Below are 20,297 nucleotides of genomic sequence, written 5' to 3'. Positions count from 1 at the left end.
TTAGAGATCGGCTGCAGTCACACAAATCGCTCTGTTAATGTCCACAAAAGTCCTTTTTAGGGCTGGTATTTTGGTATAAGTCCAGTCTCTCTTCAGTATAGGGTCAGGTATCCAGTCTGTGCTGTAGGGGCAGTTAGAGATCGTCAGCAGTGACACAAATCGCTCTGTTAATGTCCACAAAAGTCATTTAACCACTTGCCGACTGCTCACAGTATATTTACTGCGGCAGTCGGCCCCGGCCAGGCAGAGTGACGTAGGTCTACGTCGCTCGCCTGTCACTCCTTCTAGAGCCAATAGCAGGCGAGCGCGCGCCCGCCGAGGCGCGCGCCCACCTCGGCTCGTTCACGGAGGAGTGCGGGAGTGTGACTGGCGGACCCGATGTCCACCGGTTACACTACGATCGCCGGTACAGCGGGAGAAAGACAGAGCGGCTTATGTAAACAAGCCGCCTGTCAGTTCTCCCTGTGTAAAAATGAAGATCAGACGGTTCTACTATGTAGAACCGTTGATCTTTGTTTTTACACCAATAGCAATGTCCCACTACAGTTAGAAGCACGCCCCTAGGACACACTTAACCCCTCCCTGTCCAATACAGTTAACCCCTTCCCTGCCAGTGTCATTTTTGCAGTAACAGTGCATATATATAGCACTGATTACTGCAGTAATGTCACTGGTACCCCCAAAAGTGTCAAAAATGTCAGTCAAGGGTCCGATCTGTCCGCCCCAATGTCGCAGTACCGCAAAAAAAAATTGCAGTTCGCCGCCATTACTCGTTAAAAAAAAAACACCAAAAATGACAAAAATCTTTCCCTTTGTTAGTAAACGCGATAACTTTTGCGCAAACCAATCAAAATACGCTTTTTGAGATTTTTTTTACCAAACATAGGTAGCGTAAAACAAATTGGCCGAAAATGTTAAAAAATTTTGATTTTTACATTTTTTTTTGGGGGGGATTTCATTTAAAAAAAAGTGAAAAATATTGTTATTTTTGCAAAAATTACGCTCTTTTTTTGTTTATAGCGGGTGATCAAAAAATCGCACAGGTGATGAAATACCACCAAAAGAAAGCTCTGTTTGTGGGAAAAAAAGGACGTGAAATTCGTTTAGGTACAGCGTCGCACGACCGCGCAATTGTCCGTTAAACTCACGCAGTAAAAAAATCGCAAAAAACCCCCTGGTCTTTTAGCAGGAAAATCCTCCGGTGGTAAAGTGGTTAAAGTGCTGCAATGTCGGTATAGGTCTGTTACAGTCTCTTCAGTATAGGGTCAGGTATCCAGTCTGTGCTTTAGGGGCAGTTAGAGATCAGCATCTGCAGTGACAGAAATCGCTCTGTTAATATCCACAAAAGTCCTTTTCAGGGCTGGTATTTTGGTATAGGTCCAGTCTCTCTTCAGTATAGGGACAGGTATCCAACTTTTTCAATTGCAATACTTCTGTTATGACATTGTCCATGTGCTGGGACTATTTGTGCACAGCTAGTACATCTTTTGTGGCTGCAAATATGACCTAAAGGTTTTTAAAGTTCGCCTCCCATTAAAGTCAATGGGGCCCGCCGCGAACTCGCGGTTCGCGGACTTTTGAGACGTTCGCGAACCGCCCCGGCCGATGTTTGTCCATCACTAGTGGTCAACAGTGTATAGACTGCTACACCAACATCAGCAGCGGGGTCCGAAGGGGTGGCCAGAATAGTTTTCATGAAAAGGTGAACTTACCTTTTAAATTCAATAAAGCAGTGCAAAAAAAAAAAAAGGCTTTATTTCACCTATTGACGGTCAAAATGGCAAAAGCTGACTGCTGATTGGTTGCTGTAATAATAGCATTTCGCATAATGCTATTCGCCCTATTAAAACACAGCAGAAGTCCTACTGCAAGTTTGCAAAAAGGTTTGGCACTATCCACCAAAGTCCCATTTTTCATTTAGAACATAGGGGATGAGCTCCCTCCTGTGGCTATTCTGCTGAATTACAACCAGCACAAAATAATCCTGAAGGTGAGTGAAGATTTGCAATTTTGCTCTGCACTTCATATGGCTGTGAAATGCACTTGGCAGCCAATAAAAGAACACGCCGAATCAATGTTCATCTACAGGAGTCCAAACACACTTGAGGTTCAAACAAACCTAAAAATGAAAATGCCGTCTAGTAAATAAAAACTCCAGGCACCAAGCGAAACCATCCTGTGAACTTCTATGGCAATCCTGCAGGTGCTGCAGCTGTGTTAAAGTCTGAAAATTAACTCAGAAAACCTTATGGCTGAAGTCCGGGCAAACAGCTAAATGCAAAGATTAAAATACATAAATGAGAGCTGCTGTACCTGCTAAATGTTATTTACAGTGTGTCCATCCAGTCCAGAGATTAACACAGCCCTGTCACACAGCACAGTCCTGTCTGGCAGCACTAGTGACCGGATTTTTCACTGCGGCAATCAGGGAACACATACAGGTTTTCATTCTTCCACAGCTTGTGACTGGACAAAGAAAGGAAGAGAAGCCGACTAATGAGATCATCTCTTTGCTCTCTCCTACTATCAACATGTTTCTTGTTAACATATAAGCACTGCAGCATTGCTGCACTGTGCTGCTTCTGCCTCTCTGAATCTGAGCTCTGCTGTAAAGTGGATTGCAAGCAGATATTGGGTATGTAGTATGTCTGCAGTCCCTGACCATTTCCTGTAGTGTGTCTTCAGTCTCTGACCGTCTCCTGTACTATGTCTGCAGTCTCTGACCATCTCCTGTAGAGTGTCTGCAGTCTCTGACACTCTCCTGTAGTATGTCTTCAGTCTCTGACCATCTCCTGTAGTGTGTCTGCAGTCTCTGACCCTCTCCTGTAGTGTGCCTGCAGTCTCTGACCCTCTCCTGTAGTATGTCTTCAGTCTATGACCATCTCCTCTAGTGTGTCTTCAGTTTCTGACTATCTCCTGTACTATATGTCTGCAGTCTCTGACCATCTCTTGTAGTGTGTCTGCAGTCTCTTACCCTCTCATGTAGTGTGTCTGCAGTCTCTGACGCTCTCCTGTGTTGTGCTTGCAGTCTCTGACCCTCTCCTGTAGTGTGTCTGCAGTCTCTGACCATCTCCTGTAGTGTGTCTTCAGTCTCTGACCCTCTCCTGTAGTGTGTCTGCAGTCTCTGACCATCTCCTGTAGTGTGTCTTCAGTCTCTGACCATCTCCTGTAGTGTGTCTTCAGTCTCTGACCATCTCCTGTAGTGTGTCTGCAGTCTCTGACCCTCTCCTGTAGTGTGTCTGCAGTCTCTGACCCTCTCCTGTAGTGTGCCTGCAGTCTCTGACCATCTCCTCTAGTGTGTCTTCAGTTTCTGACTATCTCCTGTACTATATGTCTGCAGTCTCTGACGCTCTCCTGTGTTGTGCTTGCAGTCTCTGACCCTCTCCTGTAGTGTGTCTGCAGTCTCTGACCATCTCCTGTAGTGTGTCTTCAGTCTCTGACCATCTCCTGTAGTGTGTCTTCAGTCTCTGACCATCTCCTGTAGTGTGTCTGCAGTCTCTGACCCTCTCCTGTAGTGTGTCTTCAGTCTCTGACCCTCTCCTGTAGTGTGCCTGCAGTCTCTGACCCTCTCCTGTAGTATGTCTTCAGTCTCTGACCATCTCCTGTAGTGTGTCTTCAGTCTATGACCATCTCCTCTAGTGTGTCTTCAGTTTCTGACTATCTCCTGTACTATATGTCTGCAGTCTCTGACCATCTCTTGTAGTGTGTCTGCAGTCTCTTACCCTCTCATGTAGTGTGTCTGCAGTCTCTGACGCTCTCCTGTGTTGTGCTTGCAGTCTCTGACCCTCTCCTGTAGTGTGTCTGCAGTCTCTGACCATCTCCTGTAGTGTGTCTTCAGTCTCTGACCCTCTCCTGTAGTGTGTCTGCAGTCTCTGACCATCTCCTGTAGTGTGTCTTCAGTCTCTGACCATCTCCTGTAGTGTGTCTTCAGTCTCTGACCATCTCCTGTAGTGTGTCTGCAGTCTCTGACCCTCTCCTGTAGTGTGTCTGCAGTCTCTGACCCTCTCCTGTAGTGTGCCTGCAGTCTCTGTCCATCTCCTCTAGTGTGTCTTCAGTTTCTGACTATCTCCTGTACTATATGTCTGCAGTCTCTGACCATCTCTTGTAGTGTATCTGCAGTCTCTTACCCTCTCATGTAGTGTGTCTGCAGTCTCTGACGCTCTCCTGTGTTGTGCTTGCAGTCTCTGACCCTCTCCTGTAGTGTGTCTGCAGTCTCTGACCATCTCCTGTAGTGTGTCTTCAGTCTCTGACCATCTCCTGTAGTGTGTCTTCAGTCTCTGACCATCTCCTGTAGTGTGTCTGCAGTCTCTGACCCTCTCCTGTAGTGTGTCTGCAGTCTCTGACCCTCTCCTGTAGTGTGCCTGCAGTCTCTGACCATCTCCTCTAGTGTGTCTTCAGTTTCTGACTATCTCCTGTACTATATGTCTGCAGTCTCTGACCATCTCTTGTAGTGTGTCTGCAGTCTCTTACCCTCTCATGTAGTGTGTCTGCAGTCTCTGACGCTCTCCTGTGTTGTGCTTGCAGTCTCTGACCCTCTCCTGTAGTGTGTCTGCAGTCTCTGACCATCTCCTGTAGTGTGTCTTCAGTCTCTGACCATCTCCTGTAGTGTGTCTTCAGTCTCTGACCATCTCCTGTAGTGTGTCTGCAGTCTCTGACCCTCTCCTGTAGTGTGTCTGCAGTCTCTGACCCTCTCCTGTAGTGTGCCTGCAGTCTCTGACCATCTCCTCTAGTGTGTCTTCAGTTTCTGACTATCTCCTGTACTATATGTCTGCAGTCTCTGACCATCTCTTGTAGTGTGTCTGCAGTCTCTTACCCTCTCATGTAGTGTGTCTGCAGTCTCTGACGCTCTCCTGTGTTGTGTTTGCAGTCTCTGACCCTCTCCTGTAGTGTGTCTGCAGTCTCTGACCATCTCCTGTAGTGTGTCTTCAGTCTCTGACCATCTCCTGTAGTGTGTCTTCAGTCACTGACCATCTCCTGTAGTATGTCTTCAGTCTCTGACCATCTCCTGTAGTGTGTCTTCAGTCTCTGACCATCTCCTGTAGTGTGTCTTCAGTCTCTGACCATCTCCTGTAGCGTGTCTTCAGTCTGACCATCTCCTCTAGTGTCTTCAGTTTTTGACTATCTCCTGTACTATATGTCTGCAGTCTCTGACCATCTCTTGTAGTGTGTCTGCAGTCTCTTACCCTCTCATGTAGTGTGTCTGAAGTCTCTGACGCTCTCCTGTGTTGTGTTTGCAGTCTCTGACCCTCTCCTTTAGTGTGTCTGCAGTCTCTGACCCTCTCCTGTAGTGTGTCTGCAGTCTCTGACCCTCTCCTGTAGTGTGTCTGCAGTCTCTGACCCTCTCCTGTAGTATGTCTGCAGTCTCTGACCATCTCCTGTAGTGTGTCTTCAGTCTCTGACCATCTCCTGTAGTGTGTCTTCAGTCTCTGACCATCTCTTGTAGTGTGTCTGCAGTCTCTGATCATCTCCTGTAGTGTGTCTTCAGTCTCTGACCATCTCCTGTAGTGTGTCTTCAGTCACTGACCATCTCCTGTAGTATGTCTTCAGTCTCTGACCATCTCTTGTAGTGTGTCTTCAGTCTCTGACCATCTCCTGTAGTGTGTCTGCAGTCTCTGACCATCTCCTGTAGTGTGTCTTCAGTCTCTGACCATCTCCTGTAGGGTATCTTCAGTCTCTGACCATCTCCTGTAGTAGGTCTTCATTCTCTGACCATCTCCTGTACTATGTCTGCAGTCTCTGACCATCTCCTGTAGTGTGTCTGCAGTCTCTGACCATCTTCTGTAGTGTGTCTTCAGTCGCTGACCATCTCCTGTAGTGTGTCTTCAGTCTCTGACCATCTCCTGTAGGGTATCTTCAGTCTCTGACCATCTTCTGTAGTAGGTCTTCATTCTCTGACCATCTCCTGTACTATGTCTGCAGTCTCTGACCATCTCCTGTAGTATGTCTTCATTCTCTGACCATCTCCTGTAGTGTGTCTGCAGTCTCTGACCATCTCCTGTAGTGTGTCTACAGTCTCTGACCATCTCCTGTAGTGTGTCTACAGTCTCTCACTATCTCTTGTTGTACAGTGGGTATAGAAAATAATCATAACCCCCCCCCCCCCCCCCGCACTCCATAAATCTGGCCTTTATGGAAGAGTGGTAAGAAGAAAGCCATTGTTGAATTGTTGAAAGAGGACTTTGTATGCAGTTTGTGAGAAGCCATGTGGGGGACACAGCAAACATGTGGAAGAAGGTGCTCTGGTCAGATGAGACCAAAATTGAACTTTTTGGCCTAAAAGCAAAACACTATGTGTGGAGGAAAACTTACACTACACATCACCCTGAACACACCATCCCCACTGTGAAACATGGTGGTGGCAGCATCATGTTGTGAGGATGCTTTTCTTCAGCAGGGACAGGGAAGCTGATCAGAGTTGATGAGAAGATGGATGGAGCCAAATACAGGGCAATCTTAGAAGAAAACCTGTTAGAGTCTACAAAAGACTTGAGACTGGGGCGGAGGTTCACCTTCCAGCAGGACAACAACCCTAAACATACAGCCAGAGCTACAATAGAATGGTTTACATCAAAGCATATTCATCTGTTAGAATGGCCCAGTCGCAGTCCAGACCTAAATCCAATTGAGAATCTGTGGCAAGACTTGAAAATTGTTGTTCACAGACGCTCTCCTTCTATTCTGACAGAGCTTGAGCTATTTTGCAATGAAGAATGGGCAAAAATGTCCCTCTCTAGATGTGCAAAGCTGGTAGAGACATCCCCAAAAAGACTTGCAGCTGTAATTCCAGGGAAAGGCGGTTCTACAAAGTATATCATTTTCCTTCCACTTCACAATTATGGCCACTTTGTGTCGTTCTATCACATAAAATCCCAACAAAATACATTTATATTTTTGGTTGTAACATGAGAAAAATGTGGAAAATTCCAAGTGGTGTGAATACTTTTGTAAGACACTGTGGGTACCTCGGCATGGAACTGCTACTGGAGGAATAGTCTGCAGGAGCCTGAGCATTGCACTCACCATCCACCAATCAATGCTTTGCAGGTGTCAATGTAAAAGATATTAAATCCACATTTTTGTTTTGTTTTTTGATTAGTGTGGGTGCATTTAATTATTTTTGTGCAAAAGGTGGACTGTGCCATTAAAAAAAAAAACATTCCCCTAAACTGACTTCCTAATTACTAAATCCAAGCATAAAGATTAAGTCGATCTAAAAATCAATACATGCCTGTTACCAATACATAAGTCTTTTATAACACAATAAACGTTGGCCTTGTATATTAGATAAAAAATGTTTTATTTGTTACAGACACGTTGGAAACCTTACTTAGAAAAGAAAATGTCTCTCTTCGTGCTCAGATCTGACACCGGTGGCCATAACGCGCAACTACACCCTCAAGCCATTCTCTGTTCACGCTCGCTGCTGCCTCTGGTGGTCAGGAAACGAAACGACACCACCAAGCCATTCTCTGTTCATGCTCAGTGCTGCCACTGATGGCCTCACGGAGGAACTACATCACCAAACCATTCTCTATGCCACTGGTGGCCATAATGAGAAGCTACACCCCCGAGCCATGCTCTTTAAATGCTCATTGTTGCCCCTGTTGGTCACAAAGCGGAACTACACTACCGAGCTATTCTCTATCCATGCTCGCTGCTGCCACTGGTGGCCATAACTACACCATCGAGCCATTCTCTGTTCATGCTCAGTGCTGCCTCTGGTGGTCATAAATTGATACTCTGTTCATGCTCACCGCTACCACTGGTGGCCATAATGCGTAACTACACCACCGACATATTTTCTGTTAATGCTTGCTGCTGCCACTGGTGGTCATGAAACATAACTACACCACCGAGCCATTTCTGTTCATGCTCATTGCTGCCACTGGTGGACATAAAGAGTAGCTACACAGCCAAAATCATTCTATTTGCTCAGTGCTGCCACTGGTGGCGATAATGCTAAACTACACCACAGAGCTATTCTCTGTCCATGCTCAGTGCTGCCACTGGTGGTCATACAGCGTGACTATAAACCACAGGGCCATTCTCTGTTCCTGCTGTGCTGTCACTTGTGGCCAAACAGCGGAACTGCACCTCCGAGTGCAACTCAATACCGTAACTGTGCACTGTGCAGGCGTCTGTAACTCCCTCCGAGGAGAACCCACAGCAACCTGAATCCTTCTCCTCCAATGGGAAACCGAGACCGACCGGAATCCCACCCACCTCATGATATGCATAGCATAACCCCGCCCCTGATCCTGGAGGCTGAGCGCAAAACTCCTCCCCCTTAGCTGTGTATTCCTTCCTTCTCCAATGAGGAACCGACAGCAGCCGGTGTTAGAGCACCTGAACCCCTCCCACCTCACGTCTCGCATAACACAACCCCACCCCTATCCTGAAAGCTCTCACAACCCACCCCTATACTGAAAGCTCCTCCCCTCAGCTTGCTGATGTCACCACGCTGCCGCCGTGGCTCCGGTTGCTATGGTACCCGGAGAGGAGAATGTTTTCCTGTACAGGCTCCTTCCTGCCTCTGCCAGATCACTTCCGGTGGGAGAGGAAGGAGCAGGTAGGATGCTGGTGGGGGATATTTGGGGGTGCAGCTCTGTGCTGTATATGTTGGGAAAGGCTGAGCAGACTCCAGTGTTCTGTGTATACCATTCTGTATGGAGACATTCCCTGTCATGTCTGTTGTTGTCCCCCCCAGTAGGAGAAATGTTATAATCACTTCTATGGTGGCTTATTTAAACAAATAGTCTACTTAAAGAGGAAGTAAACCCTCCTCAGGAAGTTGTACCTATAGGTAAGCCTATATTAAGGCTTACCTATAGGTACTGTAAATATCTCCTAAACATGCACCGTTTAGGAGATATTTACCTTTAATGCAGCCAGTGACGTCACTGGCGCATGCGCTCTGAAGGAACGGCAGATCGTGCCGTTCCTTCAGAGCCCCGTGCCGTGACCGTCGGCTCCCGCGCGCGTGCGCGGGACTGACGTCACCGCGGCTCCGGCCAATCAGATGGCCGGATGCCGCGATCCCGGAAGACGGGCGACTATACATGTCGCCCGTCATACAGGTAAGCGGACGGCACGGCGGGGGCTCGTTCTAAGGTAAGTATTTCATAATGAGCTACTATGCGATGCATACTAGCTCATTATGTGTTTCTCTTTCAGGATGTAAAGAAGAGAAAAAAATTTTTTCTCGGTTTACAACCTCTTTAACGTAATGCCTGTGTGAATTCAGTGCTGTAGTCCCCTCTGTAGTGTCCTGCAGCCCCCACTACTGGTTGACTAATATATAATCTATATATAATGCACTGCTGATATGTACTGACCTGACCGATAGATACTGAATGGCCTAATACAGGGCTTGACAAATTTGCCTGAAATCTAGGAGCCAGCTAAAAAAGTTAGGAGCCAGTTTTTTTTTTTTTAAAACTAAGTGCCGGTTCACACTCATGCGGCTGCGGCGATCGCATGTAATATCGGAGCGCACTGCTCCTTCATTACATGCGATCGGCTGTGCGGTGCGAGTTTAGCCATACACTTTGTATGGCTAAATTTGCACCGCACCCGCAGCAAAGACGCTCAGGACCCTTTTTTGCAGCCGCATCAGGATCGGATTGCACAGCGGTTCACATTTGTGCGATCCGATCCTGTGCGAACTGCGCGATCGCACTGCGATATGCGATCAAACTGGGGGTGTCATTAAGATTACATTGACACCCCCAGCGTATCGCATATGGCAGTGTGAACTGCCAGGGGCGCGCTTGCGATGCGGGAACATGCTGCGAATTCGCAGCCTTCCCGCATCGCATAAGTGTGAACCGGGGCTTACAACCAGACTTGTATAAAGTACTCGAAATTTCTACTTGAGTAAAAGTACAAGTGCTCGATCAAAAAATTACTTGAGTAGAAGTGGAAGCGCTCGCAGAAAAAGTTACTTAAGTAGAAGTACTAAAGTATTCAACATTTTTTTTACTTAAGTATTGCAAGTAGTTTTTTCAAAAAATTTGCTACTTAAGTACTAAAAGTAAAAAGTACCAGTAGTTTTGAAAAAAAATTTCTACTCAAGTACTGAAAGTAGAAGTACAAGTACTGTGTTATGTAGTTATTAAAGAAATAAGTCAAAAGTTTGAACATCATATTGTTTTTATTATTTCAAATGATTTATTCAAATGATTAACCTGTGTTTGTTAGTAGTTTCTTGATGCACTTTAAGCGCTGTAGCACCATTTATTTGTTTGTTTCATATTTTCTTTTTATTGGAAAGATTTGGTATAGCAGCTTTTATTATACACAGCCTTTATTTTCGTATGCGCTGATTTACAAATGACATTATACACATTTTTTTGAGCTTTATGCAACCTGCCATCTACTGTTCTGGCAGTGGTCATTTTTTTAAAAGTAACGAGTAACTATGCAGCACAAAAAAAAAAATACTTGAGTAGAAGTATTGAAATCATCGAAAAAATGTAGTGAAGTAAAAGTAGAAGTAGGAGAAAAAAATTCTACTCTAGGAAAGTACAGATACCGCATTTCGGTACTTAAGTACAGTACTTAAGTAGTTCTACTTCGTTACTATACATCTCTGCTTACAACCAAGCTTTATTTAATAAAACGGATACTAAATTTACAAATAAATACGACTAGAACTCCACTCTCTTCTATAGCGCAATTGGATGGAAACAGACTGTCTCTTTCCATCCGATGCCATCTGATCCGATCAACGGGATGGATAGATGATCCTGTTTTTGGCGGACAGGATCAGATGGCGGCAGATTACTGCTTCATAGAGGAGACTGAAGGGTCCGATCAGGTCTGCCTGAAAAACTGACAGGCGGACCTGATCAGACAGCCCGTGTGAAAGGGGCCTTCGGCTGTGGCACGGCGATGAGGAAAAAAAAAAAAAAAAAAAAAAAAGATTATATATATATATATATATAGATATCTATATCTATATATATATATATATCTATCTCTCAATTTATTTTTTTTTTAATAAGAATTGGAAAAAAAAACTTTTTTTTAATAATTAAAAAAAAAAAGAAAAAATTATTTATTTTTTTTACATTTAAAAAATAAATTAATAATAATAACCATACTCCCTGTCCACTTACCTTTAAGCAAAGGTAACTGGACAGAGAGATGAAGCCTTAAAAAAACTTTCCTTTCATTTCCTCTTTGGAAGGAGATGGAAAGGCATTAAGAACATGCATTACTCCCGGCCACCACAAGAGGGCGCCAGTTGCCCTAGCCTTTCTCATCTCACAGAAGAAGGCCGAAAAGCCGGGGCCTCAATTTTTGGACAGCGCGGAAGTCCGTGCACTCGAGGAGAAGGTGGGGGGCTCAAAAGGGACAGGACACCCTATGCAGGGCACCCCAGGCGCCAGGTCGCTAATTCTAGTCGCAAATGCGACCTGGCGCCCGGGTTTGTCGAGCCCTGGCCTAATATATACTCAAGTGGCCTATATATATATATATATATATATATGCTCTATACTGAACTGACGGATAGATACTCAATGGCCTAATATATGTAATCAATTGTCATATAATATATAGAGAGAGAGATCAATGTATGCTTTACACTGAACTGACTGTGACCGATAGTCAATGGCCTAATTTATGTGTAGGGGTAACCCCAAAACTCACGGGTTTCAGTAAAATTTTGACTGTTGAAGCCAGATTGAAAATTATATTTATTTAGACAAACCTGTAGATAGAGACATGTTTGGAGAGCAAGTCAATCACATTACATTCTGTTGGCTTAATAATCATTGTTCTAACTTCCTAAGGACTTGTATTACAATTTATACATTCTGAAGTGGGTGGCACCTATCTATCTAAAGGTTCTTTGAAGTCACATCCTGATAGAAATGCGGGATAGTTGTTCACCAAGGCTTGTTACTTCCAGTAGGGTAGTAAACAACTGGACAGGTCTTCAAAGGTCAAGATAGCAATCTAACAACAGGAGGCATAAATGGCTTTTGAAGACAACAGCTGTTATACAATATGACTTATCACAAAATATACATCCAATATATCTGCTTAATCATAAATCCATGTTTAATAAACATAAGTAAATATTTGATAAATAAAATGGCTGCTTCCCTTTTCCTCATCATATGTAATATATATATATATATATATATTTATAAGAGAGAGAGATTAATATATGCTCTATACTGAACTGACCGATAGATAGTCAGTGGCCTATATGTAATCAATTGTTATATACAGTGGGTACGGAAAGTATTCAGACCCCCTTAAATTTTTCACTCTTTGTTATATTGCAGCCATTTGCTAAAATCATTTAGGTTCATTCTTCTTCCTCATGAATGTACACATAGCACCCCATACTGACAGAAAAACACAGAATTGTTGACATTGTTGCAGATTTATTAAAAAATAAAAACTGAAATATCACATGGTCCTAAGTATTCAGACCCTTTGCTGTGACACTCATATATTTAACTCAGGTGCTTTCCATTTCTTCTGATCATCCTTGAGATGGTTCTACACCTTCATTTGAGTCCAGCTGTGTTTGATTATACTGATTGGACTTGATTAGGAAAGCCACACACCTGTCTATATAAGACCTTCCAGATCACAATGCATGTCAGAGCAAATGAGAATCATGAGGTCAAAGGAACTGCCTGAAGAGCTCAGAGACAGAATTGTGGCAAGGCACAGATCTGGCCAAGGTTACAAAAAGATTTCTGCTGCACTTAAGGTTCCTAAGAGCACAGTGGCCTCCATAATCCTCAAATGGAAGACGTTTGGGATGACCAGAACCCTTCCTAGAGCTGGCCGTCCGGCCAAACTGAGCTATCGGGGGAGAAGAGCCTTGGTGAGAGAGGTAAAGAAGAACCCAAAGATCACTGTGGCTGAGCTCCAGAGATGCAGTCAGGAGATGGGAGAAAGTTGTAGAAAGTCAACCATCACTGCAGCCCTCCACCAGTCGGGGCTTTATGGCAGAGTGGCCCGACGGAAGCCTCTCCTCAGTGTAAAACACATGAAAGCCCGCATGGAGTTTGCTAAAAAACACCTGAAGGACTCCAAGATGGTGAGAAATAAGATTCTCTGGTCTGATGAGACCAAAATAGAACTTTTTGGCCTTAATTCTAAGCTGGATGTGTGGAGAAAACCAGGCACTGCTCATCACCTGTCCAATACAGTCCCAACAGTGAAGCATGGTGGTGGCAGCATCATGCTGTGGGGGTGTTTTTCAGCTGCAGGGACAGGACGACTAGTTGCAATTGAGGGAAAGATGAATGCGGCCAAGTACAGGGATATCCTGGACAAAAACCTTCTCCATAGTGCTCTGGACCTCAGACTGGGCCGAAGGTTTACCTTCCAACAAGACAATGACCCTAAGCACACAGCTAAAATAACGAAGGAGTGGCTTCACAACAACTCCGTGACTGTTCTTGAATGGCCCAGCCAGAGCCCTGACTTAAACCCAATTGAGCATCTCTGGAGAGACCTAAAAATGGCTGTCCACCAACGTTTACCATCCAACCTGACAGAACTGGAGAGGATCTGCAAGGAGGAATGGCAGAGGATCCCCAAATCCAGGTGTGAAAGACTTGTTGCATCTTTCCCAAAAAGACTCCTGGCTGTATTAGATCAAAAGGGGGCTTCTACTAAATACTGAGCAAAGGGTCTGAATACTTAGGACCATGTGATATTTCAGTTTTTCTTTTTTAATAAATCTGCAACAATGTCAACAATTCTGTGTTTTTCTGTCAGTATGGGGTGCTATGTGTACATTCATGAGGAAGAAGAATGAACTTAAATGATTTTAGCAAATGGCTGCAATATAACAAAGAGTGAAAAATTTAAGGGGGTCTGAATACTTTCCGTACCCACTGTATATATGAGAGAGAGAGATGCTCTATACTGAACTGACCGCAACCGATAGATACTCAATGGCCTAATATATGTAATCAATTGTCCTATATATATATATTGGTCTGAGCACTGAGCATGAACAGTGTCCAATTCCCCCCCCCCCCCCCTACACACTGTAGTACCTTCCTCCGACCTCCTCTGTCCTGGAGTGTTGTGGGGGTCAGTGGATGGAAGCACAGTGTTTGGCGGAGGGGCATACATCAGACACACATGCAAGTGGTAACAATAGCATTGCACCTAAACTGTTTTCTTTATTGGCGAATATGAGTATTGATTCTTGTGCTCAAGTACTCGCTAATAACGAGTACCGATACCTTTGTGGCGCAATTTGAGCCCATACGAAATAAATCACATTTTATTGTTTCCTGCATCGCTCAGATGTGAACCCAGGCTGAAGCACTTCTGGGTGTGTCCAGCCCCCCCCCCCTCCCGGGTGGCCGTTCCTTCAGAGCGCATGCTCCGATGACGTAATCGGCTGCACGCGCTGTTAATATCTCCTAAACGGTGCAAGTTTAGAAGTTATTTATAGCACCTATAGGTAAGCCTTAATATAGGCTTACCCATAGGTAAAAGTTATTGAAGTGGGTTTACAACCACTTTAAGGGGGGCTGAACCTTCCAGAGGTCAAGTTGTTGAAAGGTTTTATACTATGTGAAGTCTTCTCTCTTAAATTTAAATATCCGGCACCTGAGGATCTGAAAACTATCGGCATGGGCGAATGATGGTAGGTTTATGGTCTCTGCAGAGGATTGCCCTCTAATGGGAATGCGCTGTTTGCTGGTTTCAGCGGCTTTACAATTTAATGAGTAATTTTAGAGATAAGTGGCGGCGGATCTTTTTACGAAGGTGTGGTGGAAGAAATATAAGAAGAAAACCTGTTTGAGGACACAACGTATTTTTCTTTTGACCTGCACACAGAAGTTGTGACAAAATTCTTTGGGACTGTTTAACCACTTCAGCCCCGGAAGGTTTTATACCCCTAATGACCAGGCCATTATTCGGCACTGCGTTGCTTTAACGGACAATTGCACGGTCGTGCGGCGCTGTAACCAAATAAAATTGATGTCCTTTTTTCCCACTAATAGAACTTTCTTTTGGTGGTATTTGATCACCTCTGTGTTTGTTTGTTTTTTTTGCGCTATAAACAAAAAAAGAGCGACAATTTTGAAAAAAAAAAAAAACAATATTTTTTTATTTTCAGCTATAAAACATTCCCTGTAAAAAAATCGAATTTCTTTATCAGTTTAGGCCAATTTGTATTCTGCTACATAGTTTTGGTTTGGGATGCACCGATCCGATATTCAGATCGGAAATCTGCCCCGATCCGGACAAAATAGCTGGATCGGAGATTGGTAAAATTTAGCCGTCCCACGGGCCGATCCGGTTTTTGCTGAGTCCCGGCTCAGCCATCCCTTACTAGGTGCAGTAGTAGTATGGGATGGGAGCCGCTACTTCCTGTATAGGTCCGGCTCACAGGTGGAGTGATATCAGATGCACTCCGCCTGTGAATGGAGGAGCCGTACACATGAAGCAGCGGATTTGCTCTGTACTGCAGCCGCTAGCTTTGTGTGTAGCTCCGGATCGGTTCCGGTATCTGTGATTTCACAAAGCCAGATATCGGTATCGGCTCCAAAAAAGTCGGATCGGTGCATCCCTAGTTTTGGTAAAAGAAAATCCCAAAAAGTGTACATTAATTGTTTACACATAAATTATAGCGCAGTGTTTCTCAACTCCGGTCCTGTGGTTGCAGTATTCTAGTCTGCATCTCTCTAAAGTAATACTTAAAATCTGGCCTGTAAGAGCCGGTTCACATACAGGTGACCCGACTTGCCGGGGCGACCTGTGAAGTCGCGGTGCACAGTGCGCACCGTGACCTCGGAGCGACATGCACGGACTTCATATCATTGAAGTCAATGCAGGTCGCTCCAGGTCACCCCAAAGTAGTACAGGACCCTTTTTCTAAGTCGGAGCGACTTGTGTCGCTCCTATTAGAACGGGTCCTGTGCTAATCTATGGCAGGCGACCCACGGCGACTTGTTAGGCCTGACAAGTCGCCCCAGTGTTAACCGGCTCTTAGTGTGCCCTGAGGACCGGAGTTGAGAAACACGCTTATAGCATTTACAAACAATGGGATACATTTATGGACTTTTTTTTTTTTATTAGTAATGACGGTGTTCAGCGATTTATAGCGGAACTGTGACATTGCGGCGGACAGATCTGACACTAATGGCGCTTTTCCACTGCATGGAACCGTACCGGTTCGGCACGCTTTTGTGCTTTTCCACTGCGGTACCGCATGGTATAGGGTCGGAACGGTTCGGTACGGTACGGTATAGGTTTGCTTTTCCACTGCATGGAACCAAACGGTACGGCTCTGAAAAAACAGTACCTACTCGATTGTGGTTCCAACAGGTACCAAACTGGTATCATATCCCACAATCCTTTGCATGCAGTCGCTACTAGCCACTGATTGGTCAGAGAATCACACCCACCCCGTTGTTATCCCACCCACTTAACTTTAGTACTACTTTAGTGGAAAAGCAAACCATACCGTACCGTACCCAACCGTTCCGACACTATACCATGCGGTACCAGCAGTGGAAAAGCAAACCGGGCCAAGCAGGGCCGAGTAGAGCCGAGCCGGTACTAGCCGGTACTTGCAGTGGAAAAGTGCCATAAGTGACGCTTTTTGGGGACCAGTGACACCAATACAGTGATCGGTACTAAATAAAATGCACTGTTACTGTATCAATGACACTGGCAGGGAAGTGGTTAACATCAGGGGCGATCAAGGGGTGAAGTGTGCTCCTAGGAAGTGTTTTCTAACTGTGGGAATGGACTGACTGCAGAAAGGGGGAGATTGGTGATCCTGATTAGTAGGAACACAAAATCTCTCCCTTCCTGTCTGACAGAACCGCCGTCTGCCTTGTTTACATAGGCCAGGCATATGCAAACTGTGGCCCTCCAGCTGTTTCAAAACTACAAGTCCCATCATGCCTCTGCCTCTGGGTGTCATGTGGCAGTCAGTCTTGCTATGCCTCATGGGACTTGTAGTTCTGCAACAGCTGGAGGGCCACAGTTTGCATGTCCCTGACATAGGCAGACAGCTGTTCTGTCAGTCTCCTTGACAATCACAGGTGGCCGCCGACCACGGTTTATCATGGCTGCTGAGCCTTGACACCATGGTCAGTTTACGTGCCTTCATCATCCGCAGCTCTCCTGTTCTTCTCTCCCCCTCCCTCCCTGCCTGTCGGCTCGTGACAGTGCCCACCCATTTCCCTCCTGCTGCTGAAATTACTTTTAATTTTTCATATAATTCTGTGTTGTTACGCTATGTGCCCCAGTCTCTGTGTTTTCTAAAAAAAAAAAAAAGCGCCATTCCATTCCTGATTTTAGAGCCCCGCTCGGCGCTCACGTGACCGGCAGCCTTTCTCCTCCTCTCGTCCTGACTGAGGTCAGTGGGGGATTCTCAGCCCCTCACACTCTAGCTGTCAGATCGGGAGAGGGGAGAGTATAGAACGGCATTTCTTTTTAGAACACAGAGACTGGGGCACACAGGATTATATGAACATATCACAGTGGCTTAACATCCACTTTAATCTTTGAATCCTGGTTCACACTGGTGCGATGCCGGAAACCCTGCGATTCCAGTGCAGGTTCTTTCATCCCACAGTGGTTCACACTGACATCTGCGAACCACTGGGGGTGTCAATGTAAAGGTAATGACACCCCCAAATCAGCTCGCAGTGCGAACTATTAAATGGTACAGGAATCGGATTGCATAAGTGTGAACACCCATGCGATCCGATTCTAGTGCAGACCAAAAAAAAGGATCCTGCACCATTTTGGTGCGAATGTGATGCGATTTCAACCATACATTTTTGTATGGCTGAATTCGCATCGCACAGACATTGCATGTGATTTGCACAACAATGCAAGGCAAATCACATGCAATGTCTGTCATAGCACAAGGGTGAACCCAGCCAGACAAAAAAAAAACCTGGAAGCTGATTGGTTTCAATGTGCACCAGAGTTTGCACTCTCCAGTTTTAGTAAATCAACCCCAATGTTTACACCTGTCTTATTCACACAGGTGCTGACACCTGTAGCCTGTGAAGTAGGGATCGACCAATATCGGTTTTTCGTTGCCGATACCGATACCAACATTTTGGCCATTGCATATCGGTATCGGCTGATATTTTGAACATTTAAAGTTTTGCAAAATAAACACAATTTTCAACACAAATTTGTTACTGAACCCTTTGGTGGGTGGATGGCTGGCACCCCGTGGTGGCTGGCTGGCTTGCACCCTTTGGTGGCTGGCTGGCACCCTGTGGTGGGTGGCTGGCTGGCACACTGTGGTGGCTGGCTGGCACCCTTTGGTGGGTGGGTGGCTGGCTGGCACCCTGTGTGGTGGGTGGCTGGCTGGTACAGGCCCAGGGCCTGTGTTGGCTGACTGGTACAGGCCTGTGGGTGTGTGGGTGGCTGGAACCCTGGGGTTGGGTGGCTGGCTGACTGGCTGGCACCCTGTGGTGGGTGGCTGGCTGGCACCCTGTGGTGGGTGGGTGGGTGGCTGGCTGTCACCCTGTGTGGTGGGTGGCTGGCTGGTACAGGCCCAGGGCCTGTGGGTGGCTGGCTGGTACAGGCCCAGGGCCTGTGGGTGGCTGGCTGGTACAGGCCCAGGGCCTGTGGGTGGCTGGCTGGTACAGGCCCAGGGCCTGTGGGTGGCTGGCTGGTACAGGCCTGTGGGTGGCTGGCACCGGGCAGCTGTGGGTGGTGGGTGTATGTGGCGGCTCTGATAAACACACTGTGTGCACTGTACACTCACTGTCCTGAGACTCCTCAACTCCAGACGAGGCTGAGGGGGGCGACCTAAGAAGGCAGAAGCTGTCCCATTGCACGGAGGCGCATGGCGCAACATACGCAGTGACGTCACGACAACACCGGCAATATCGGTAGCCTGCGAAGCCACAAAAACCAGGTGTTCCTTCACAGTAGGGATCGACCGATTATCGGCGGGGCCGATATGCACTTTTCCCGATATATCGGAATCGGCCCCGCCGATAATCGGTCGATCCCTACTGTGAAGGAACACCTTGTTTTTGTGGCTTCAGCCCACCCGGTGCGGTGTGTAGGCAGTGGACACAGCCGCTTATCTCTATTTGGCAGCGTGAAGATGAATGAGTGGCCCCCGAACGCAGACTGTGTGTTTGGGGCCACTCACTTGCAGGTCTGTCACATTGGGATGAGCATCTGTGTCCGTGCAGTGGCAGGCTGGAGGCATGTAAACAAGGCATTCATTCATAGGCTACGAGTTTCAGAGGTTCGTTTCCTCAGGTCTCCACGTTGTCAGTCCTGACAAGCCGTGGTATTAGAAGGGTTAATCCTGTACGCAGAGCTCTGGCATCGGTCACTTTGTCCTGTCCTGTGTATACAGGATACAAGATCAGCACCAGGATCCTGGAATCTAGGGGTGTGACATCACTCTAACCTCCTCCTGGTCTTCTATGTAGGAACTGGTTTGGAGTTTAATCCATAAAAGTATGTGTGAGTCACTTGGAATTTCTACAGCTGGGGAAAGTATCAACGTTAATTGCCAATTATTACTTACAGTGTGTGGAACATCTGACCAACCTAAAGAGGAGCTCCAGTCCTTTCTATGTTTATTAACCACTTCTGGACCGGGCCTTTTTCTGTCACTTGGTGTTTACAAGTTAAAATCATTTTTTTCTGCTAGAAAATTACTTAGAACCCCCAAACATTATATATTTTTTTAGCAGAGACCCTAGAGAATAAAATGGAGATTGTTGCAATATTTTTTTATCACACTGTATTTGTGCAGCAGTCTTACAAACGCAATTTTTTTTTTTTTAACAAAAATCATTATTTTTTATTAAAAAGTAAGAAAACAGTAAAGTTAGCCCAAGTGTTTTTTCTATAGTTTGAAAGATAATGTTACGCCGAGTAAATAGATACCCAACATGTCATGCTTCAAAATTGCACACACTCGTGGAATGGCAACAAACATTGGCACTTAAAAATCCCATTAGGCGACATTTTAACCGCTTGCCGACCGCCGCAAGTACATATACTGCGGCGGTCAGCCCTGCACAGGCAAAGTGACGTATCGGTACGTCCACTAGCCTGTGAGGCTCTGGGGAGCAGGCGTGCGCCGCCGGAGACGCACTCCTGCGTGGTCACGGACCCCCCCCCCCACGCGTGTGCCCAGCGGAAAGGCAGGCGGCTGATATAAACAAAGCCACCTGTCATTCTCCCCTGTGTAGGAATAGTGATCATACGGCTCTGCTATGTAGGACCGTTGATCATTGTTCCTACACATCAAGCCACAGCCAATCACAGTTAGAATCACGCCCCTAGGG

General features: G+C 45.9%; 1 protein-coding gene across 1 annotated transcript in view; it reads left to right on the top strand.

The window, feature by feature from the left end:
• Positions 1-8,484: 8,484 nt before the first annotated feature.
• Positions 8,485-20,297, top strand: part of RABAC1 (Rab acceptor 1) — a gene marked incomplete at its 5' end in the record, with an annotated part of 30,899 nt that continues 19,086 nt past the window's right edge. Inside the window, one exon of the mRNA XM_082273514.1 lies at positions 8,485-8,569. Within this exon, the coding sequence (XP_082129640.1) occupies positions 8,485-8,569 (85 nt within the window). The remainder of the gene's footprint in view (positions 8,570-20,297) is intronic.

Source organism: Pelophylax lessonae, assembly GCF_965119305.1.
Source record: "Pelophylax lessonae genome assembly, chromosome: 12".
Lineage (NCBI taxonomy): Eukaryota > Metazoa > Chordata > Amphibia > Anura > Ranidae > Pelophylax > Pelophylax lessonae.
Note: the sequence above shows the minus strand (reverse complement) of the source record. Positions and strands in the feature narration are given on the sequence as shown.